Source organism: Danio aesculapii, chromosome 13 (genome assembly GCF_903798145.1).
Source record: "Danio aesculapii chromosome 13, fDanAes4.1, whole genome shotgun sequence".
Taxonomy (NCBI): Eukaryota; Metazoa; Chordata; class Actinopteri; order Cypriniformes; family Danionidae; genus Danio; species Danio aesculapii.
In genome coordinates, this window is record NC_079447.1 from 25882830 (window position 1) to 25908518 (window position 25689).

The following is a 25689-nucleotide window of genomic DNA, read 5'->3' on the forward strand; positions in this document are numbered from 1 at the left end:
GAATAACGATATATACAACATTTATCACTTACTGTGGAGCCATAGTTAATGGCCAATGTCTGGAGGGCCCAAGGCAGACCAAGCCCAATCAGGATATCAAATACGTTACTGCCAATGGAGTTGGAAATGGCCATGTCACCCAATCCTGAGAAAGACAGAGAGATACTGGAGACTTAAACGGAAAATATTAGAGGCATCATATGTTATAAGAACTTTCATTTCTCATCCAGTCTGCCTAACCTTAAAATATATAATATCTATAGAAACAGCAGAAAATAAATGATTTAATATTTTTTTACTTATTTCCCTCATTTAAGCTGTTCAGTCTTCAATCTAAACTGTCAAATGTTTTGCTGTCTGGGAACTATTTGAACTCTAAACTATTTGAAAATCTGATAATATCACCTTTAAAGTTGTCCAAATAAAGTTCTTAGCAATGCATAATATGAATCGAAATTTTGGTTTGTGGTATATTGTATTTACAGTAGGAAAATGACGAATGTTCATGGAACATGATTTTAATTTTCTAATGGTTTATGACACAAAAATAAATAACTTTTATTTATAAAATTGATGTATGGATATTGTTAAAAACATACCCATGAAACAAAAACCCAGCATCACATTTACTATAGTATGTCTTTGCTTCAAAAAGTTTGTAATGCTGTGATTCACCTCAAAACTGGGTGGTTGGTTTCAAGGCTTAAAACAATTTAACAAAGACTTTTTCTAAAATCTCAAATCAACTGGAAAAATATTAGTGCAGCTAAAAAAGCGTCTGGGCAAGACTCAAAAATATAACATCAAATAAAAATAAAAACTGACACTGTAAAAAAAACAAAAAACTAATTTCCCCTTTCACAATCTCTTCCCACCAAGAAATGTAGCATTTTAAAAATATCTAATAGATGCTCAAACTAGCTAAATCTAGGCAAAATTTGGGCTGTCAGCGAAAATCTAATAGATGTCTAAAAACAGCCCAAAAATAGTCTAGTCATCAAATAGACAGATTAAATTGACTTCACATAAATAGTCATTCATTCCTGTCTTTTTGATGAGTAATCTAGTTTGTCTATTCAATTTTCATGGAGAGCCCAAAATTAGCCTTGTTTAACCCAAACATCTATATTTAGATGTCTATTAGATGTTTTTTAAACACATAAAACACTTGTTGGGTTCATAACAAAGCAAAGCAATTATTTTATTAGGTAAAAGAGTGCTAAAACATTCATTCGTTCATTTATTTTCTTTCAGCTTAGTCTCTTATTTATCAGGGGTCGGGACAGCTGAATGAACTGCCAACTATTCCAGCACATGTTTTACGCAGCGGATGCCCTTTCAGCCGCAACCCAGTACTGGGAAACACCCATACACTCTCACATTCACACACACTCATACACTAAGGCCAATTTTGTTTACCCAATTCATCTACAGTATAGTGCATGTCTTTGGATTGTGGGGGAAACTGGAGCACCTGGAGGACATGGGTAGAACATACAATTTCCACATAGAAATGCCAACTGACCCAGCCGGGACTCAAACCAGCAACCTTCTTGCTGTAAGGGGACAGTGCTAACCACTGAGCCACCGTGACACCTGTGCTAAAACATAAACACATAATGATTTATTCTTACCTTGCCGTGCCACAATTAGACTGGCCAAACAGTCAGGAACACTGGTGCCAGCGGCCAAGAAGGTGATGCCCATGATGACATCAGGGATGCCCATAGTGTAACCAATCACTGTGACCTATCATGACAGATTCGACAGCTTATTGAATGTTTCTAAAAGTCATTTCTAAGTTTGAGAATTTACAATCAATACTGGTGTGCCAAACCTTACCATCCACACCATGATGTAAGAGAAGAAAGCGATCCAGATGGTGGAGCTGATGAAGGAGACCATATACCAGCGTTCCCAGCGTGGGTTGGCAGAGTTGGGCACGGTGAAGAACAGCAGCAGACTGAGTGGCCAGGCCAGCAGCCACTTTAGCTTATTTATGCTCCACCTGCACAAGATCAGGACATCATCTGAGTCACCAGTCTGTTAACTGACACTGGCATTCAGAGCAGCGCACAGGACACTTCCTGTCATGCACAGTTTGTTGACGGGAAGATTTAATGGTTGAAGCTGAAAACCTGGAATAAAATGCTTCAAATATTATTTGCTAATATTACTCGTTTAACTCTTTTTGGAGCTTTGAGTGCTTGTTCTATTCCAGCATGTCACACTTTCTTGTAACATATGTGCAGTTTGAGCATTATTATTATTACTATTACTTGTAGGATAAAGATGTTTTGTATTTCTCAGTAAAACTCATAATTTGTAAGCTGATTTTCACATTTGACATTAGTTTGTGCTTAATTCTGATTTAAAGAGAACGATTTTCACTAAGGCTGCATTTACACTGCATGGTTCAAGTGACTCAATTCCGATTTTTTTTCTGTGTGTGGTACAGATCGGATATGATCCTTGTGCGTACGTGTAAGCAGGAAAAAAATCACATGGATTCCGATTTACTCAAATCAGAATCAGGCCTTGTTCATATGTAGTAATGTAATCTATATGAATCGGATCTGTGCCCTCATGTCTGTAGTGTAAGCAGGTAGATCGGATTTTCACCTGTCAATGCCAGTCGCGCATTAATAAAAACCAGACTTCACAGACTTCAGCAGAGTCGCAAACCTTAAATCTCATACACGGGGACTAAAAAAGCTTTTATATGTCATGTAGCACAAGTTTTTAAGCATGTTCCGCCACATAACCAATAAACTAATATAACACTATTGCATACATCACATGCATAAATCATGCCTACTGGTTTAAAATGGCCTGAATTAAAAGAAGATAGCCAAATGAGAACTTTTGTGTCGTAAACTATAGTAAAACAGCTTGTTAAAATCAATGAAAAAAAAATGAAACCCTGCTGTCAGTCAGCACCCGCTCTTTTTTCCTGGTCATTGCGCATTTATCGTGTGCCATATAAATGCAGGCAATCGGACACGAGTTACTTTTAAAAAATGATGTAAGCTGATCATCAAAAAAAAAAAAAAATCGGACACAGTAACCAAATCGGAATTGACCATCAAGATCTGCAGTGTAAATGCAGCCTGATTGAATAGAAGAATGCAAACAGGTCCCAGATATTTTCTCCTACATCTCTGCTAATGAAATTTTAGCATCATTGCCAATAATGTAGTAGATAATGTAGTTTTTTATGTTAAGTTTGAAACATTTCTTGTTTTTGTTAGTTTTATATTACTCTATTTTTTAATTAAAATGATCATTTTAATGAGCATTTTTATTTGATGTATTTTTGTCATTTTTATTGATATTTTATGTCTATAAAGTTTATTCCAGTTATATAGATATATTTCCTTGGTAACAAATTTTTAACTTATTTATTTTAGTTTTATTAAACTATTATGACCAACTAGTGCCAAAACGTTATTTAAATTTAGTGAAAAAAAATGTTTCATGTTTAAAATACTTTAACATTAAATGTCAAGGTTTCTACAAATCATTTTCTTCTCTTTTGGAGAATGTAAGTGAAATTATACATACCATTGTCTGTAAAATGTAAACATTTGTTTGCTTTTACTTTGATTGGTGCATTAAATCTTAAATTAAAGCAAATATTACTTCAACATTTACTAATGCATTATTAAAAACCAAAGTTGTGCTTCTTAACATTAGTGAATGCATTGTGAGTTTTTATTTATTATATCCATTGTTTGTTCATGCTAGTAATAAATACTTTAACCAACATTAACTAATGGAGCCTTATAGTTACCAAATCTTCATTCTTATTTTGTTATAAAATTAGCATGTGAATGTCATGTTCTTATGTATTTAACGTACTTATTTTGGTATTTATTTATTTAAGAATTTATTTATTTATTGTTGTTTTGTTAATTAAGTTAATGAATGAGAGGGTAGGGGATGGGATTAACAATGGACAATATTTAATTTACATCATCATACAAAAGACCAATAAAAAGATTGAAATAAAAACAGCAGAAACTTTCAAATATTTTAAAAACATGTTTGAAATATTTTGTCTAAATGCATGGCTGAGAATTTTTATCACTCATCACTAATACTGTAAATGTACCTGGGCAGCGGTATGGTACATAGGGTCCTTCATTTTCATCCTCTTCCTCTTCCTCCTCATCGTTCTCATTGTTTTCATTATCTTCGTTCTCGTTTTCGGTGTCAGTGCCAGCTTCAGCTCCACCTCTGTCATCATCGTGGTGACCTCCCTTCCGCCCGTTCAGGCCTCGGTCCGGTCCTGCCAGTCCATTCTCTACCCCGCGCTTTCCTGGCATCTTTACAGTCACTTCAGAGTCCCCATTACTGAAACGACTGTTTATCAGCCGCTGCCTCTGCACAAACACAAACATTTCAGCCTGAGTAAACAACAGAACATGATTTTTAGATTGCAAAACTTTAAAGAGGATAATTTTCCATGTACATGTCATACACTATGAAATGATATACACCACTGTTTAGGGGCTACTGTAGTAGTACTATAGTAACCACACCATGCTTTTGGGGCTGGACTGCGAGATATACTGTACATATGAATGTACATGACAAGTATTATACAGTATTAAAGGAGTAATCAAATATTAATTACAGTAATTGCTGTTATTAGGCTACATCATTTGTGCAGTTGTATTTATACTTATTGTATTCAGGCTAGTAATTTTTATACAATTATCATAGAAATTATATATTATATTTCCAAATGGTAATGGAACCTATTTACAAATGATTATTGATCTAATAAATGATATTACAGTAGACAATGTTTAATTTTAATAAAAGATTAATGAAAATATTGCAATACAAATTGTACAGATGTTATTGTTTTTCTAAACATAAATTTGCATTGTGTCTTCACAGGGTTTCTACAGGTTTCATAATGTCAAATTAAAGACTTTAAGATATTTTTATGACCATTATGAATGAAATTTCAGATTTTTTCTAATGGCCCAGTTAAAACATAAAAAAACACATTAAAAACAAATGTTATTGTAAGGAAGATAATCAAGCCATATTGGTAACTAGAGTTAATACTGTAAATCAACTTTTGATAAAACTTTTATTAAGATGGAATGTTTGATTGGATAGGTTTTGACCCGATTGGGTAGCTTTACATAAACATAGGAAAATTAAGACCTACAACACAATATTTCAGTGAATTTAAGACTTTTTAAGGGCTAAAATGTTGTCCTTGAAATTTAAGACTTTTTTAAGACCCTGCGGATACCCTGCTTCAAAAACATGTTTTAGGATTTGACATCATCCAAATGATGTGAAATGCGACAGCCATGTCTTCCGTGCAAGTTCAAGATATTCAACTTTAGCGGGAAATTTGTAAAACGCAAAAAGTATCCCACTAGTGATATAAAGTAAATAATATGGTGCAAACCCAGCATTATAATTAAAGTCCATGTGGCTTTTTATGATATATTGAAAATAAACTATATGCGTAAAATGCTTAATAATGTGGTTCCTAGTTATTTGGTGAACTATTTTCAAATGGTGAGGCAACAGCATTCATACGCTACTAGGGGTTGGGATTTTAATATTTGTTTATTTAAATTTAGAAGTCTAGTGGGGAAAATATGTTTTTATATACAAGTGCAATCATAATGAAGGAATAAATTACCAAAATCCATCAAGGAAATAAAAGATTTAAGGAGGTTCTAAAAAGCGATCAAAATGGTTGTTTGATGAGGATAATTAGTTTGGCGTGGTGGATGATGCTGTTTTATTTTATATGTGATTGTACTGTGAACAGGGTTACAGCTGGAAGGGCATCCGCTGAGTAAAACATATGCTGAATAAGTTGGTGGTTCATTCCACTGTGGCGAACCCTGATTAATAGAGGAACTAAGCCGAAAACAAAATGAATAAATGAAGGAATAAATGTTTTTGTAAATAATTTTGTTCATGTTTTAAAATGTGGAGGTACTGTTTGTTTTATGCATCAACTGTAATTTGAGGCCACACTTTGTTTTATTTAACAGCGAGGACCACAATGGAAACAAGCCCAGGGCTTTATTGTGTTTTTATCCTCGACAGTTTTGTTTCAAAATGTATGGGATACTTGTATTTTTGTACAGCTTGTCTGAAATCTGTCAAATAAAAATTCAATTCAATTCAATTCTCAATTTAATATGTTATAATTAAAGAGACAACTGTTACAGTCTAACAGTTATACAGGGTATATACAGAAATCAGAGAGTGAAATTCAATAGCTTTTAAGACATTTTTTAAGACTCTTTCGGTACGTTTTAAGACCTCTTTGCCACTTTAGGTTTCAGCCGGTAACATTGTTGACATTATAACTTACAGTATATTTACTAAATAGTGATTGTAAGAAACTAATCCTAAACTAAAAGGTCATTCACATACTGAATAAAAATGCTAATCCAACAGGTGACGCCTAAAACAGCAGGAATAATGGTGTTTCCTTGGTTACTGCAGTAAACAAAGCAGCATGAGGTCAAATCTAGCAGGGTTTTATTAATTTCATAAACTACACAGCATCCTGACACTCGCAGATTAAATTCTGGCAAATTTTAGCATACCGATAGAAAACTTAATACCTCAGAAAATAGCATTTAAGACTTTTGAATACTTTTTAAGGGTCTTCAATTTCTCTAAATTGACTTATCAACTTTGTACGTTTACATTTTAAGGCACCTTGGACACCCTGTTATAGCCGACCTTTAGAGGTCAGCCAATATTCCAATACGCAAGCGGCCCTCAATGAAAATGAGTCTGACATCCATGGTCTCAGCTGCATTGGAGGTGTTTTAAATTAAATAAACTAAACTACAGTAGTCAGCATTCAAAGTGAATCAAAAATGTTTCTTCAAAATTGTCCTAGGACAAGAATGGGTGCTGTTCAATAGTTTTAGGACAACTTTGATGTAAGGTTGACTACTGTATATTGGGGTGGGAGAATTTTGGACATGTTCAATTACTGACCTCTGTGATGAGCATTCTGGAGGCCATGGTGAGGCGCGTGCGAGGAGAGAAATGGCTGGTTATCATGATCCTCATTCCTGCCTCAGAGAAGGTCAGCTGATGAGGATATGCAGACAAGAGCTCGTCCACCATCAGCACCGATGGCTTCCTGTGGAAATTTGCTAAAGGACAAAACAGCAAAGCAGAAATTTAGAACGAAGAGCCAGCAGTTGGACACATGATTCATATGAAACATGTACTGTAACATTACCTTTCTTACTGCAAGGTATTGAAATATTACCTTTCTTAAGCAGCACCACTGTGGCGTCGCAGCCGTCATCGATATCTGTGTTACTGGCTGTGCCGTTACCCAGATTTGCAGGGTTCTTTTTTCGCCGTTCGATGAAATGAACCACCCGCGAGTTAAATCTGATTAACACAGAGGAAGGAGAGTTAATAAAATCAGCAGTGATGCAATTTACTGATGTGGAGTAGATACGAATAGCAATGAATACGTGAAATAATGAAACATTTCCATGGCGACAGAATAAAGGAGAACTTACTTCATTATTAAAATGTAAACCAGGTAAAGCACTATTAGGATGAGCGATTCCCACCTGGGAGAAGAGAAAGCAGAAGAAAGGACTAAATACAAGGCAGAATGCGAAACAGATGTAATGTGATAAATGAATATGTTGTGGTGTAAATGATCTTACCATGTCACCTTCTCATCATAGATGAACTTGAAGAAAAAGATAAGAGTAAAAGTTTAAATTAAACAGTAAAAGGACAAATTGTTTTCCTGAAATGTTAATATACTGTTTAATATATGACCACCAGAGGGCAGACTTATCTTACAGTAATATGGGCCCCGAGGTTCTATTCAGTAATTTAACCTTTCTTTGATGTTTATTTTTGTGTGTAGCTAACGGTAATATAATATAATATAATATATAATATAATATAATATAATATAATAATATAATATAATAAATATAATATAATAAATAATATAACATAATAAAAAAAGATTACATGAATTTTATATTTATTTCCAGGTTTAATTGATCAAATTTGATACATATATATATATATATATATATATATATATATATATATTATATATATATATATATATATATATATATATATATAGATATATCTATATCTATCTATATCTATCTATCTATATCTATCTATCTATCATCTATCTATCTATCTATCTATCTATCTATCTATCTATATCTATCTATCTATCTATCTATCTATCTATCTATATATATATATATATATAATATTATATATATATAAATAATAATAAATATAGAATATTTTGTATATGTATTTTTTTAAATGTATGTGTACGTATTCCTTAAAACTATTATTATTGTTTTTCAAAATAAAAGACATTACCAGCACACCATAGATATCAGTTATGCTTCATTTATTTTTTATAATATAATTATATTTTTTAGGGGTTTTCACCTTTATTTGACAGGACAGTGGGATTGAGACAGGTATATATGGGAAGTGAGAGAGGGGATGATTGGCGAAGCCAGGAATCAAACTCGGGTCGCCGTGAGCACTTAAGTGCTATATGTTGGCACACTTTACCACTAGTCTATAGGTGCTGGTAATTTAATATAAAGTAGTATAATATAATATAATATAATATATATATAATATAATATAATATAATATATATATATAATAATAAATATAATTAATATAATATAATATAATTATATAATTAATATTTTAATATAATAAATATATAAAATATATAATATAATTTAATATAATATAATATAATTTAATATAATATAATATATAAATATATATAATTTAATATACTATAATATAATATAATATAATATAATAATAAATAATATAATATAATATAATATAATATAATATAATATACTAATATAACTTTATATAATATAATATAAATAATATAATATAATATAATATAATATAATATATATAATATATATAATATAATATAATATAATATAAATACATAATTAATATAATATATATAATATAATATATATAATATAAATAATATAATATAATATAATATAATTAATATATAAAATAATATATATCGTATAATATAATATAATATAATATAATATAATATAATATATATAATATAAATAATATATATATATAATATAATATAATATAATATAATATAATATAATATTATATTATATAATACATGTTGTGACAAATAACATTATCTGCATTAGCCTTTAATTTATTTTCAAATATGTATATTTAAAAAATTGTAAACATATCCTTACAAATTAGAACCCTACTACAGATGTCTGAAATATACTAAATAAAATCATAAACACTGCTATCATGCAAATATACACCCATTTACTGTAGTCAATTGTAAGAGGCATGCCGTTTTTCAACTGTAACAGTATAAGCTATTGCACTAAAGTTTGTACTTTCAGTGAGTCCAATTTTTAATGAGGCGGTCTGAGTAACATCTCCAATACTCGATGTCCTGTGTACTATTAATCTGTGTTTGTTGTTCGTCTGCACGAGAAACACATGCAGAGTGTGGGCAAATAAAGAGGCCCCTGCTGCAGGCCATGGGCCCCACGGGAGAGCCACTCGCTTCTCCTCTCCTGCTGCGCGAGGAGGCCCAAAGGCAACATGGGAGCATGAAAAGCCACTTAAAGTTGTACTCACCACGATCAGAGTGGCCACTGCGATAGTGTAGTACGTAGAGTCTCTCATTAACGTCCAACAAGAGAGCCTGACCGCCTGTATCGACAGAGGAGAGAGAGAATAGATATTAAAGAGATGGTTATTTACATACATACCAAACACACACATCAAAAGACTGTCAGGCCCATAGTCGGGGGAAGGGGTTCGGGCGGGTTTCTATTTTGACTTCTATATCATCGTAAACAGTCAAAATAACCCATCGAAAAAGGATCAAGCGGAATCCTCTGTTAGCTGACGCTTCAGTGTGACGTTAGCTAATCAGTTTTGGCCAAGTCTAACAGATACTTTTCATGAGTCCAACATTCAGTTGTGCAAGAACACATACAATCTGACGAAAGTAAAGTCATCTTTTGCTACTGTCTTATTGCGAAATAGAGAAACATTTATAAGTAACTTTTATTCTAAATCTTGGACCTTATGAAACAAAAATGACCAATAAAAAGGTGTGAAGCACCAAAAGCGGCTCATATTATAATCTATTTTTGAATACTATTTGGCTATTGCTGTTAATCATCCATGAATTTTCAAATGTTTTTTTTTTAAAGAGAGGCTAGAAAAATTATTATTATTATTATTAAGTTTTAATTATTTTTTATGGACAAATTCTGACTGAGTAAAGTTAAATGTGCCGGATTCCTATTTTTTTTCTAATGATATAGGATGTAATAAATATACACTGTTAAACCCAAACTATTGTGACTCAAACTATTTAAATCTCATAATTAAATAGAAAATGAGACGAATAACTGCAAAAAGGTCCACTTTTGGACAGTTGTGAATTGCATTATGGTGCGTTGATCTCTGGTCTGTCAACTTTTGATGTTGAAAAGTCAACTCTACAGTTTAACAAAGTGTCTTTTATTGACATTTTACTAGTTTTAAATAATATAAAGTATAATCAATAATATATAGAAATAAGTCTGTAAATCGATATAAAATATACTGGCACTTTATTACAAGGTTTTTGAACTGTAATATACAACACCAACCTAACCCATATATCACTTTAAACTATTAAAAAAGTTAACAAAAGTCACTTTTTCAAACTTTTCAAGGGTTAAAGTTATTGGAAGAAAGACCAAGGTCGCAAAATGCAATTCAAAAGCATAAATAAACAGGGAAAAAACAATAGCATGAATCACAAATTATGGACAAATTTATGAAGATTTCTTTACAGTGTATAACCTTATTTGCAGCATTTTGGATCTGTCATTTTAGCCCCCTAATACCTTCAACTGTTTAAATATTGACAGAATCGCAAATATTATGACATATTTACTTATATAACAGTTCTTTTAATCTGATTGGCAAACAGTCGTGCAATATTCTATTGATATAATGATAATTTTAGTCCTTGATCACTTAACATACACATTGTAGTTTTTAAAACTGAATCTACAGATTAAAACAAGGCTTTTGTGTATTTTCATTCATTCATTCATTTTCTTTTCAGCTTAGTCCCTTTATTAATTCGGGGTCGCCACAGCGGAATGAACCGTCAACTTATCCAGCACATGTTTTACACAGCGGATGCCCTTCCAGCTGCAACCCATCTCTGGGAAACATCCATACTCATTCACACTCCTACCCATTCACCTATACCGCATGTCCTTGGACTGTGGGGGAAACCAGAGCACCAGAAGGAAACCCACACGAATGCAGGGAGAACATGCAAACTCCACACAGAAACGATAACTGACCCAGCTGAGGATCGAACCAGCAACCTTCTTGCTGTGAGGCGACAGCACTACCTACTGCGCCACTGTGTCGCCTTTTGTGTATTTTATCAACTGAAAAAGTTGTCAAGAGCTTTCAAATTCTATAAAAATTCCTCTGCCGGCCATGTATAAATGTTGTCTGCAGTTTCTGAAATCTGTATTGAACTGTAATGAGAAAAATTGCAAACATAATGTGGCAGAAATAGGCATGCTTGAACGTTATGTTTTTTATGGTCCTTTTTGTTTTAGTTTTCTGATTCTTTTAGATGTCTTTGGTCTGTTTCATGATCCTATTTCATTCATAATGCAGCAGAGTACATTCGGAGGCCTCTTTTCCTATGAAGAAATGATGCCTTGGTATCCATATTGCTGGACCAGGCCATATCCTCAGCTGATGCTGTTGCGGTCATGGAGGAGCTGAGAGGATGAGACTGATTCCTAAAAGACCCAATGAGAGACGAGTCTCCACATTGATCTCAGACTGCAGATCACTAGACTGCAGCTCCGCACAGGAAGTTAGGCCAGAGAAGAAATGGTCATGCCCAACTGAGCCTGGTTTCTCTCAAGGTTTTTTTTTTTTTGAGTTTTGTCAATTGGTAAAGTTTGTTCCTCGCTACGGGCTTGCTTGGTTTGGGACTTGTGGAGCTGCGCATCGATGGATTTGCTCTTCATTGTTTGGACTTTCAGCAGTGAAAATTAAACCACACTGAACCTGAACTAAACTGAACGTAAACTCTGAAAACTGGACTGACACTGTTTCAATTCACTATAATCTTGTATGTTAAGCTGCTTTGACACAATCTACATCGTAAAAGCGCTAAAGAAATAAAGATGAATTGAATTGAAATGAATTTTTTCAGCCTCTTGGTTTACTTAAATGGTGTTGATAAGGTATTGGATGGCAGTGCTTACACTTATTCAACTGAACCACACTAATAAAGCAATCACATGTGAGTTTGATTTTATCAAGCCAAACTTGTCAAGAATGAATACAGCCTAGAATAATATATAGGAGCTCTGTTCAAAACATCCCTTTTCCACACATTAATATTGCATACTTTTATCCATTCACGGTCTCCCAGTTGCAAACCCTGGTATTAAAGGATTTTAAAATGTGCTTGTCATGCCTTTACTCCTTACATAATGTGTACTCTGTGACTATTTCCAGATGTATTATTTATTATTTATTTTTCAAAAGTTAGACAGTCTAGCTTTGCAAACTTCAGAATGCTGCATTAAAGTGAGTGAATTGGAATTGGCCAAAGGAAATGAATGAAGTAGGAACCATATTTGGACGTGACATCCTGTACTAAATCCAGCTGACCAAACCACAGGAAGTAATCCATATTGAATGTGTGTCATGTTGTGGAGGGCGATCCTTCCATAAAAAGCATTGATGTACGTCAGAGCACCGGAAGTAATGCGCCATCGCTCACGCCAGCACCGCTTCACTTACACCACAGGTGACAGGCTTTGCTTGGTGTTTCCATGGCAACCAGAAGCACCATTGTTGCAGATGTGTTTTCCCCCTTGACTCTGATGGACTCTATGTGCAAGTGTATAAGTGTCTTGTGGCCTTGTGCCAATTTGGGAACGATTTACTCACATCGTTAATAGAGGTTGCTAATTTTGCCATGAAAACAAAAATGCTGAAACGGTAAGTACTGCATATACATATTAATACGAATAAATGATTACATGAAAATAAATATGGATTTTTAAGGCTGTTGATTTAACATGTTCATTTATATAGTAATTAGATGCATGTATTATTTTTGTAAGGGCATTTACCGCACTCACCCAAGGCCTACTTAACATGTCATATAATTGACTGATGATAAATATGATGCAAGTCAAATTGAGTGAACTAATCAAAAAAAGAGCCATTTATTTCATTTTGGAACGAAATCAATATATATATATATACTAGTACCGGGTTGGAGCCCCCTTTGCCTTTAGAACTGCCTTAATTCTTTGTGGCATAGATTCAAAAAATTTCTGGAAATATTCCTCAGAGATGGCTCCATATTGACATGATATTATCATGCAGTTGCTGCGGATTTGTTGGCTGCACATCCATGATGTGAATCTCCCGTTCCACCACATCCTAAAGGTGCTCTATTGGATTGACATCTTGTGACTGTGGAGGCCCTTTGAGTACATTGAACTCATTGTCATGTTCAAGAAACCAGTCTGAGATGATTCACGCTTTATGACATGGTGCGTTATCCTGCTGGAAGTTGCCATCAGAAGATGGGTACACTGTGGTCATAAAGGGATGGACATGGTCAGCAACAATACTCAACATTTACATTTACATTTAGTCATTTAGCAGACGCTTTTATCCAAAGCGACTTACAAATGAGGACAAGGAAGCAATTTACACAACTATAAGAGCAGCAGTGAACAAGCGCTATAGAAGCGAAACATTAGTAGAATTTTTTTTTTTTTTTTGAGAGAGAGAGAGAGAGAGGGCACAGTTAGTGGTATAGCCAGAGAGGCAGTTGCAGATTAGGAAGGAAAGTGGAGACTAAACAGTTGCGTTTTTAGTCGTTTCTTGAAGACAGCAAGTGACTCTGCTGTTCTGATGTAGTTAGGGAGTTCATTCCACCAACTGGGCAGATTGAATGTGAGAGTTCGGGAAAGTGATTTCTTCCCTCCTTGGGATGGAACAACGAGGCGACGTTCATTCACAGAACGCAAGTTTCTGGAGGGCACATATATCTGCAGAAGTGAGAGCAGATACGAAGGAGCACAGCTAGAGGTCACTTTGTAAGCAAACATCAGAGCTTTGAATTTGATGCGGGCAGCAACTGGCAGCCAGTGCAAATGGGTGAGTAGCGGAGTGACATGTGCTCTTTTGGGTTCGTCAAAGACCACTCGTGCTGCTGCGTTCTGAAGCAGCTGAAGAGGTTTGATAGAACTAGCTGGTAGCCCGGCTAGCAGAGAGTTGCAATAGTCCAGTTTGGAGAGGACAAGAGCTTGAACAATGAGTTGAGCTTGTATGTTCAGATAGGAAGGGTCGACCTTTCTGATGTTGTAGAGTGCGAATCTGCAAGATCGAGCAGTTCGTAGAAATGTGGTCAGAGAAGTTCAGTTACCTCCAAGGCTTTTACCATTTTGGATGCAGTGATGGTTGCTCCGTCCATCTGGATTGAAAAGTTATGGTGAAGAGTCGGGTTGGCAGAAACTTCAAGCATTTCCGTTTTCATGAGGTAAGCTGGAGATGGTGATCTTTCATCCAGAGTGAAATTGTCTGACAGGCCGGCTGAAATGCGAGCTGAAACCGAGGGATCATCAGGGTGAAAAGAGAGGTATAGCTGGGTGTCATCAGCATAGCAGTGGTAGGAAAAACCATGTTTCTGGATGACTGTTCCTAAAGATGCCGTGTAGATAGAGAAGAGAAGTGGCCCAAGCACAGAGCCCTGAGGTACCCCAGTGTTTAGATTGCTGTAGTTGGACACCTCTCCCCTCCCAGACACCCTGAATGACCTGTCCGAGAGGTAGGAACTGAACCATTGAATAACAGTGCCTGTGACGCCCAGTGCCTCAAGCGTAGATAGCAGGATCTGGTGGTTTACAGTGTCAAAAGCAGCTGATAAATCCAGCAAGATGAGGACAAGATGATTTAGAGTCTGCTTTAGCCAGTCTGAGATCCTCCTACGACCGAGAGCAGGGCAGGTCTCAGTTGAGTGGCCTTTCTTAAAGCCAGATTGCTTGTTGTCCATGAGGTTGTTTTGAGTAAGAATAGGCTCAAATAGGCTGTGACGTTGACACGATGCTCAATTAGTTACTAATGGGCCCAAAAGAAAATATCCCCCACACCATTACACAACCACCACGTTCTCTGATGTTGTAGAACACCCGCCTACAAGGTTGGACATGTTGGGTGTTCAGAGATGCTCTTCTACATATCTCAGTTGTAACGAGTCGTTATTTGAGTTACTGTTGCCTTTCTGTAAACTTGAACCAATCTGGCCATTCTTCTCTGACCTCTGGCATCAACAAGACATTTGCGCCCACAGAACTGCTGTGCACTAGAGGTTTTCTCTTTTTCAGACAATTATCTGTAAACACTAGAACTGGTTGTGCATGAAAATCCCAGTAATCAACAATTTCTGAAATGCTCAACAACCATGCCACATTCAAAGTCACTTAAACCACTTTTCTTCCCCATTCTGGTATTCGGTTTAAACAGCAGCAGATCGCATGACCATGTCTACATGCCTAAATGCATTGAGTTGCTGCCACGTGATTGGCTGACTAGAAATTTGAATTAACGAGCAATTGGACAGGTGTACCTAATAATGTGGCCATGGAGGGTATGTATATTTTACAATTTGTACTGAGTATGTTAAAACATTTAAAAAATCGTACTGACCCCAAACTTTGACCAGTATACTTTACTTTATATAATTGACTTTATTCAGCTGTGCATTGTTAGTTTATTTTAGCTCAGATCCATGAAACAATACTTAAAATGCATGAATGAATTCAAACATATTATTCATTCATTTTCCTTCAGCTTAGTTCCTAATTTATCAGGGGTCACCATAGCAGAACGAACCGCCAGCATTGTATTAAATGTTCTATACTAAAATAAAATTCTCTAATGTTGTAACTAAGATTACTACTGTAAATGCTCTTAATTATTTTTCAGGTGATTATTAACTTAATAATGAAAAAAATTATAAAACATGTGTAATTAATATTACTAAAATTTTTGTCTCATTTTACCATTACATGAAATTACAGCAGACTCTTCCAGATGGTGACGAGAAAAACCGGGTGAACAAAAAAACAAAACAACAAAACTAAAGCAGTTTCCCATGCTTGTACAAAGACACAATAACCTCGTATCCTCTTTTCTTTACATTGAGAGGGTCTCAAGAGGTTAAACCAAAGCAGTGTGAATGACTGAATGAAGTGGAAAGCAAAGAGGACATGATGAAAAAAAAAACACCTCAGCTAACATGGCTGACCTCATCAGCAACTCTCAGTGACCTCTGAGAATCGTCTGCGCACTTCTCACTGTCAGTCGACACTAAGTAATGGCTTTTCTAGTGCAGAGGTGTAGTAGGGGCGACGCACAGGTCACCCCATTCATCTCTAAAACAACCTTGCACAGAAGCAGAGAATTAATAATGTTTGTTCGGTACACTTGTGTCGACTGGCAAAAGGAAAATAACGTCTTACTGCAAATACGTAGCGATTCTATTACTGTACATGAAGGTGCATTAACTGCCATTAATTCAGACTTTTTTGTTTTATTTTGAATATAAACTTAAATTAATTGGTGATACACTTCATATTTTCAGATTTTTCATTATTTATATATATATATATATATATATATATATATATATATATATATATATATATATATATATATATATATATATATATATATATTAATTCCTGTACTTTCACCATAAACCAACATATCAACCATTTGGTAGAGGTTGATATTTTGCACTAAGTGTGTTAACTAGTGACATTAGGAGTTAAGGAATGAAATCCAAAAATCTTTTTCTTGGTGAGCCAGTTAAAGGGTTAAAGTTAAAATGTTAACTTTCTCTGAATTATTGTCAATTAATGTCTGAATAGATTTTTTTGAAACTGTCACTGAAATTCATTTATGAAACTGATTCATTTATGCTGACTAAGACGCTATTTGAAAGAGAGACAAAGAAACCTTTTCATTTTAATTAGTTTGAAACACCTTTGTGTGTGAAAAGCTTTGTGGGTGTTAATGTGCGAACTAAAGATCACCTGCGCAGTAAAGATCCCACACACTCCGATGATGCAGAGGATATTGAAGACAGCAGATCCCACGATTGTTCCCACTCCCACATCTCCTTTGGTGATAAATACACCTGCACACAGGACAGGGTGACTTACAAAGGGGCACGTGAAGGTCTATGTGAGAGATACTGGTTTTCAAATGCAGGCCGTGTTTGGATCAGCCTGGTGTTTAACTATGACCTATGCCCGACAGAATCTGTGGACGTTTATTTGCTATTTCTGCAAAGAATTTTGTAAAAAGTGCATTAATGTGGGATGGGGCTGCTTATATATCGCTTTTGTGCGTGTTGCAACTTTACACTTGCAACTTTTTTATGAAATTGTGAAAACACAAGACACATAAGCAGCACACAAAACTCCCACTCACTGACAAATACATTAATAAAATGTATTTATTTTATGTAATGCAGGATCTACAGTATTTATTTAATGCGGGAGTATAATAACTAAATCATTTTTAAAAATAATAACTTTTTAAACTTTTATTCAGTATTTACAATGCAAATCCTATTAGATCCACTTGTTTGGTAAACAAAACTAGTCTCTCGTGTTATATATATATATATATATATATATATATATATATATATATATATATATATATATATATATATATATATATATATATATATATAAAATTTTATAGCATTGTTTTGTTTTTAAAAGATGTCTAATAAATGTCTAATAGACGTCTGAACATAATAGTCTTGGCTAAACAAGGCTTAACTTGGGCTGTCAGTGAAAATCTAATAGACGTCTAAGAATAGACCACAACTAGACCGGTCATGAAATAAACAGAAATGAATGACTACACATATAAAGTCTGTCTAATTTGTCTATTGATGACTGGTTTTTGAGCTATTCTGAGACGTCTATTAGATTTTTCACTGACAGCCCAAGTTTAGCCTTGTTTTAGCCAAGCTGTCTACGTTTAGATGTCTATTAGACGTCTATTAAACACAAAATTGTTTGCTGGTATATTACTTTAAGAACTGCACTGAAGATAAATCATATATACATTTGCATATTCGTTATGATTATACTGAAATGAATATAAAAGCTGAATAAATATATATGTAAACACATTTACATACGTAAATAAAAAGACTCAATGGGCTAAAAAATCTGATTTAGTGTGGGCCTACCTATGACTGATGTGAAGAGCTCTGGAGCTGAACTTCCTGCTGCCATGAACGTGGCTCCTGCTACGTCCTCACTTAGGTGTAAGCGCTGTAGCAAGTTCATGCACAAGAGAGACAGAGAGACACAAAAGATGAGTGAGAATTGTGTACCAAAACAGAAAGCCAAGAATGATGAGTAATCTGGATTTAAAATACTCCTCCATTATGCAAGTGGTTAAATGTCAATATACAGTCAATAAACTCTTCATATGACATCCCGTACCTGGTGAGAAGCCAGCCACAAAGTATTAAGAGGCCATTTATATATCACGTTTTTTTGTGTGCTCAAAAGTTCTTATTCAAATGGAGATGCGTGGCTTGTGCATGCAAATAGGGAGCGATGTGCACATGTTGCAACTTCAAACTTCACAATTTTGAGTTCATATCTTGCATATCTTGATATAACCTAAATCTGCAAGATCAGAATTCTTTATAGCTTTTTTTTTTAAGCTGGCATTGTTTTTAACCTTCACCCCCACACCCCCTTCTTTATATCTATAAAACTATATATTTGATTATTTACATTTACTTGTGAAGAACTTGTGGGAAAAAAAAAACTTCCATCACACCATTTTCAACATCAAAAATGTATTTTTTATTATTTTTTATTGTTTTTATTTATTGTTTTTACATATAGGTTAATCAGCTGTAGACCACTGACTAAGACACAGTGAATGTCTCACCTCACAGATCTTCTCCAGAGAGGGCACGAAGTAGTCATCACACACCAGTGCCAGCGCGTAAAACATATACATGGCCTTTAGAGAGAAAGAGTGAACACAAAATTAGCATTTAAGATAATATTTTGACAACACACATTTACATAGAAAGAGCAAACAGAAAACTAGATGGCCTCAATGGTATTTAAAATAGTACAATCAACTAAAAATCAAGATATTTCCTTTTTTAATACAACCCTTCTTGAAATATTTGTGAAAGTAAGTCTATTTATTTCCAGACCAGGAAAACTCAAATAAATGAATCAACTCATAAAACTCACTGGCTATGTTTGTTATGAATTTACTTTTTCTCTTTATGCCAAAATCAGCAGTTTGTTACTTAAATGACCCCTAAATGGATTAAGATGTTAAAGGTCCCATGAAATGCTTTGAAATGTGCAATTTTATGCAATTTCTAGACTGAAACAAAAAGAGAGCATGGAACATATTCTAGCGGTGAGAATGGTTGAGCTCAAGCCCATTAAATGAATACAAATGAGAAGCCTCTTGAAGTGAGCAGGGCATGTTACTGATACTGGAGAGCATTTGATCGGTCAAGTTTTGATGAGAAACTGAAGTATTAGGTGATGTGAAAAAAAAGTTGATCCATTTAGGTGTATGTGACAAACTGCAAGCTTTAGATTCATATATAATATATTATATAAAATATCAGTTTTATGTCTTCTAAATGCATATTTTGACATTGTTTTGAAAAAGCAAATCCTTAAATATCCCTAAATATCCTTAGAACTAACAATACTCTTGCTCACATCCAAAAAAAAAAAAACTTTATTTTAATTTCACAGGACCTTTAACCTCACATCAGACCATTTGATAACCTGCAAAGTTTCAATTAGACTGATTATATGCACTCAAAATGTATTAATTTACATTCATTTTTGAAAAAGTATGTTAGCTTAATCATTTTCTGTGGGGAGAAGATGAAAGAATTGTGATTGTGTAAATACCTATGTAGTGGATGTATAGTTTCTAGCATGCATTGATTGTATAACCTGGAGAAAATGTTGAAAATAAAAGGAATCTTATGTGTTTTAAATTAAAAGAAAGACTTTTAAAATGTTTTTTTCACTCAGTTAGAAGATTTAGAAGGATTTCTAATACAGTTTTTAGGTTGCTGTCTTGCAGAAGAGTAGCCCTCATGTTTTGTGTGTTGGCAGGAACACACTGGTGTTTGTTGGTTCATTTAGTGATCCATGGCTCTGCTAATGCTAGTTCTGAGATCCTTCTCAGTCAATATTAAGCATTATTAAAGGACTTGTTAAATTTGAACTGCAATAAATAACACACTTCTGGTTGTCGAAATAAAGTGATTGAGATTAATTGACTCGACAATAGTAAACTGTGAATTTGAAGTGATTTGACATTATAAATGAAGTGATTTTGACATTATTGATTCCAAATAAAAAATATCTTTGGTTCCATTTGCCTAAAATAAGTTGAAATAAGACAATTCAAATGAGCGAAGACGTGTGTCATGATTAAATTAAGTTACATCAACATTTATTTATTGTTATTGTATATTAGTTTATAGAACATCTGTAAAGAATTGAGCTAACATTTTTGTATTTTTTTTTTCAGTAAACAACAAACAATCTGAAAAGTCAAATGCTGTTAACAAAAGGAACATTTGAGAAAAAATGGTTAATAACCACCACATTATTGAAAAAAAAGGCACCATGTTCTATTCAAAGTAAAACCATTTGAGTTTAGAAAGACACAAAGGTAAGAAAACATGACAGACTTCTATTTTATTCCTATAATGTCATAGTGGTCCAGTGTGAAAAAATAGCACCTTAAATCACATTGCTATTGATGCCATATGATGAAGCCTGATATTCCATAAGTTTAAAAAAAACCTCATAGAAGCCACTGGCGGAGAGGACAAAATGTGTGCAAAGTGAAATTCCTGCACGCACATTTGAGTACATGAGTGTTGACACAGTAAAACTCTGTTATTCTCAGAGCAATCTGTCCTCCATTGGGACGTCTGCCTACTGGGACTATGCAGACCTTTTCTTAGAAAGTATCCCAATGACAGAAAGACACTGATGGAAGCTGGTGCCCTTTACAGAGTGATGGATTCAAAGTTTATTTTGTCGCACACACAATAGGGATGTTGTTTCTTTCTTTCTTGATGCTTTATATAGTGTCTAACATGTTTTTTGCGCAAAAGAGCTGCATGTGGGGATTAGCTGCTCTAACATCTGCTCTGGTCAGATGGGTGTGTGTGTGACTCACAGATGTCATGACCTCTCAACATGCAACATGTATGTGAATGCGTGTATGTACAGTATATACAAACATACTACAAGAACACGCCTGTAGGTTTAATCCAAAGAACGCATGAAATGGCATATATTGTATGTGGAAATAATGCTTTAACCATGTCAAAATACTTCAAAAGGATTTTTTGGATGGCAAAATCATTTAGCTTTGATTTAAAAAATAGTTTCAATAGATTCAATAAATTTAAGTGGAAACAAACAAACAAAAAAACGTCCTTAGTTTTCTTATTGTGCCCAAAAATGGGCACCGAAGGGAAATGAATGGGTAACTAATTTTCACCAAAATTCGAAGAATACTTTTTTTATTTGTTCAATAAAAATAAAATCAAAAGCCTTTTATTATTTGTCCAACAAATACAAAACAATGCCGACCCATACACATAGATGAAATCTCTCTCTCTCGCTCTCATTTGGACAAACATCCCCCACAAAAACACAGACCCCATGTCAAAACTATTAGAATTCTCTATTGTTATTTAGAATATTTTGAGTTTTTTTATGCAATCATAAGCCACCAGATTTCACCAGATTTTAAGATGTTGGATGTCTGAATTTACAGGAATATTTTATTTCCTGATGGGAAATAAATATTACATAGAGCAAAATATCTGCACATTTCAAATAAAAATATGATATGAATATAAAAATATGAATACATATTAAACATATATAAATTGCTAGATTTTTTTATCATGATATGACATATGTTAAAAACAACAATCATACTGGAGACCTTTGTGCCCAAATGTGTCCCCATTAGAACATTTATAGGCTGCCCATGACTGAGTCTATTTATTTACTTGTGTGTAAATTTATAAGTATTCCGTTTTTAAATTAATTTCAGTTATATTACTGACTAATATGAAAACGATTCATATGATTTACTTACAATACAGTTTGTAAAGTAATAATTTCTGTCTCTTAGTAGATATATGAATATATTATATGAGAGACTTGCTTTAATAAATGGATCTAATACGATTTGCATTGTAAACAAATACAAGTAAAAAATTTATTATTTTTGAACATATTAAGTTTTTAGTTATAATACACCCAAAATCATTCCGCATAAATCTGCTGTTTTTTTTTAACAATATTCTTCGCAGAAATAGCAAAAAATGTCTGCAGATTCTGTCTGGCCCTACCCATAATGTACAGCAATGTGCCTTAGTGTGCGTTATTTCCATATTATTTATTCAATATTATTATTCAATTTTCACTATTATTTATTTTTTAACAGCTCAATTTTAATTTGAAAATAGTAGGCACATTTCACATTTATCCAATTGAGAGAAAGCTGTTCACACAAGAAAAAAAATGACGGCTCTGTGTGCATGGAAGGCCAAAAAAAAGTGATCTTGATTAGTGCAGATGCAACAAAAATCACTTTGAATAAAATTGTCTACCATACATAAATGTAAACAAAGCACTTATAAGGATACTTCACCCAAAAATGAAACTTCTGTCATCATTTATTTAAGTTTGACTTTTTTTTTTTTCTGAACACAAACACACACAAAAAGATCTTTTGAGGAACACTGTAAAGCAGCAGCCATTAACCTCCATAGTATTTTTGTTGCCATGTATGACCATAGCTTCTGGTTTCCAGCATTCTTCAGAATATCTTGTTTAGAATCACTTGAGCTTGAGTAAATGATGAGGACATTTTCATTTTTGGGCAAATTATCCCTATAAATAAACCTAAAATTAAACACGTTTTGCATGTTACATAAGCATGGATTCACATAGTACTTGTATTGCCATACATACATATGGACGCAATCGCACACTATCCTGTCAAAGCAAGCTTCCATTCACCCATGGGACCCGTTTGCCAACTGTTTCCCCGCCAAGACTTTGCCAATCAGTGCATCTAATTCAGCCGCCATGCACACTGCCATGCTCGACTGTGTGCCCATTATGTAATCCCTGTCCGCTCCACTCTCATTCCCTCGCCTTCTTTTTATTCTTGACCTTCTGACAAGGCAGAGCCGGGCTACTGAAGCCCCTAAAGATAAATAAAACATGTAAACAGCTGGAGGGAGTCTTAGAGGGTTTTCACTGCAGCTTTTACCATCCACTCACTCTCCGCTTACATGGGCAACTACCTAAACAACGCACAACAATGGCTGTGTCAAACCAAGCCTGCAGGGGATTTCAGCAGGAACACACAGTACTGCATCAGCACCTGCTTCACATGGCATGCTTCAGTTAAAAGTGTGCTCAGACATGGCCTATGGGGGCAGGAGATCCTCATGCATGATGAACGCTTTTCACTCTGATAGCTCGCAACTATGGGTATGGAACAGAATAATAATAATAATAATAATAATAATAATAATAATAATAATAATAATAATAATAATAATAATGATGATAACAATAAACTGTATTTTCTATAGTGCCTATAAAGGTATATCTCAAAGCACTTAACATCAGAAAAGAAAACACTGTAAAAATTAAATAAATTAAAATAAAGAATAAATAAAATAAAATTAATATAACACAAAATACTATAATTTAATTCAATTAATACATAAAATGATTAAAATAAATGAAATAAAATACAAATAAATAAATAAACAATTAAAAAAAATAAACAAAACAAAACAAAACAAAACAAAATAAATAAAGATAAATATGGCATGCTTCACTTAAAAGTGTGCTTAGACATGGCCTATGGGGGCAGGAGATCCTCATGCATGATGAACGCTTTTCACTCTGATAGATTGCAACGATGGATACCAAGCATAATAATAATAACAATAACAACAACAATAATAATAATAATAATAATAATAATAATAAACTGTATTTTCTATAGTGCCTATAAAGGTATTTCTCAAAGCACTTAACATCAGAAAAGAAAACACTGTAAAAAATAAAATAAAATAAAGAATAAATTAAATGTAATTAAAATAACATAAAAAAATAAATAAAATGAAATACAAACAAATAATAATAATAACAATAATAAAATAAAAAATTTTATATAATACAAATAAATAATAAAAACAAATAAATAAATAAATAAATAAATAAAATAGAACAAAACAAAATAAATAAATAAAACAAAACATTTTTATTTTTAAATAAATAAAATAAAATAAAATAAAATAAAATAAAATAAAATAAAATAAAATAAAATAAAATAAAATAAAATAAAATAAAATAAAATAAAACAAAACAATTAAATCAATCATTTTTCTGAAAAGCAGTTAAAACTCCAGTCGGAATGTGGAATGATTTTAAACTAAAATGTAAAACAAAAAATATGCAAGCAAACAAAGTGACTTTTCACAGAACAAAAAACAAACAGTACAACACAAACCAAACACTGCCAGGACTCAGTTACAGCTACTGCATTTGAGGCTCAAAACAGACACCGTTAAAAACCTACGGATGGCTTGTCCACTTGAATGACTTAAAACAAAACTTGATTTACCGATGACACATTTCAAGCAGTTCAGAATCAGTTCTTTGTTTTGGGTGACAATGACTCCATTTATCATACACTTTGATCTTGTGCATTCACAGAGAGCTACATTACACTACATGACAGTCTAAATTCAAAAAGCCTAATGGGGCAGTTCAATAAAACATTAATTCCTTTAGTGTCATAATTCAGGTTCCAGGTTCAATATAAATTAAGCTCTCTCCACATCATTCGCAGCATAATGTCAGTTACCACAGAAACAGCTTTGATTAATCTCTTATGCCGAGTTCAGACTGCGTGATTTTTACCCCGATTTTGACTTGCCGAAAGGTTTTGAAAAATCGCAGACAAATGCTTAAAATCACAGGCAAATTGGTGTTTGTCACACAGTGTGAACTATCAAAGATGCCATCTGAGAGAATCGCAGATGACTCTCAGACACCTGTGAGATATTTGGCATGCTAAATATCTGGACCTGTTGGCAATTCAAAAGCATGCAGTGTGAAATGTGTTCTGATTTAAAAAAACATCGGCGATTACCTACAGCCAATGAGAAAGCAGCATCCACTAGTATGGGTATCTGTAGGCCAGCGGGAGGATGAGGGAGAAGTTAAAATGGCTCTTTTCAGTCTATTTGGACCCAAGAAATGGAGGAAAAACTAGTGTAAATTTGGCAGGAGCCCTCGTGTCTGTTTGACACGTCATCTGTGCAATATCACAACCGGGTTAACAAAGAAAAAAGTTGAGGAGAAATTGCTAATTCCCTTCAAAACATAGGTGAGCAAAACA

The 25689-nt window shown here is 33.8% G+C and overlaps 1 protein-coding gene across 1 annotated transcript in view; it reads right to left on the reverse strand.

The window, feature by feature from the left end:
• The window catches only part of slc24a3 (solute carrier family 24 member 3), a 141348-nt gene that overhangs the window by 7235 nt on the left and 108424 nt on the right, over nucleotides 1-25689 (reverse strand). The window contains exons 4-15 of the mRNA XM_056470525.1: nucleotides 19123-19197; nucleotides 18404-18488; nucleotides 17226-17329; nucleotides 9697-9771; nucleotides 7701-7726; nucleotides 7548-7601; nucleotides 7286-7413; nucleotides 7006-7166; nucleotides 4098-4385; nucleotides 1843-1992; nucleotides 1635-1749; nucleotides 33-145 (exon numbers count right to left, since the gene is read on the reverse strand). Of these exons, the coding sequence (XP_056326500.1) occupies nucleotides 33-145; nucleotides 1635-1749; nucleotides 1843-1992; nucleotides 4098-4385; nucleotides 7006-7166; nucleotides 7286-7413; nucleotides 7548-7601; nucleotides 7701-7726; nucleotides 9697-9771; nucleotides 17226-17329; nucleotides 18404-18488; nucleotides 19123-19197 (1374 nt within the window). The remainder of the gene's footprint in view (nucleotides 1-32; nucleotides 146-1634; nucleotides 1750-1842; nucleotides 1993-4097; nucleotides 4386-7005; nucleotides 7167-7285; nucleotides 7414-7547; nucleotides 7602-7700; nucleotides 7727-9696; nucleotides 9772-17225; nucleotides 17330-18403; nucleotides 18489-19122; nucleotides 19198-25689) is intronic.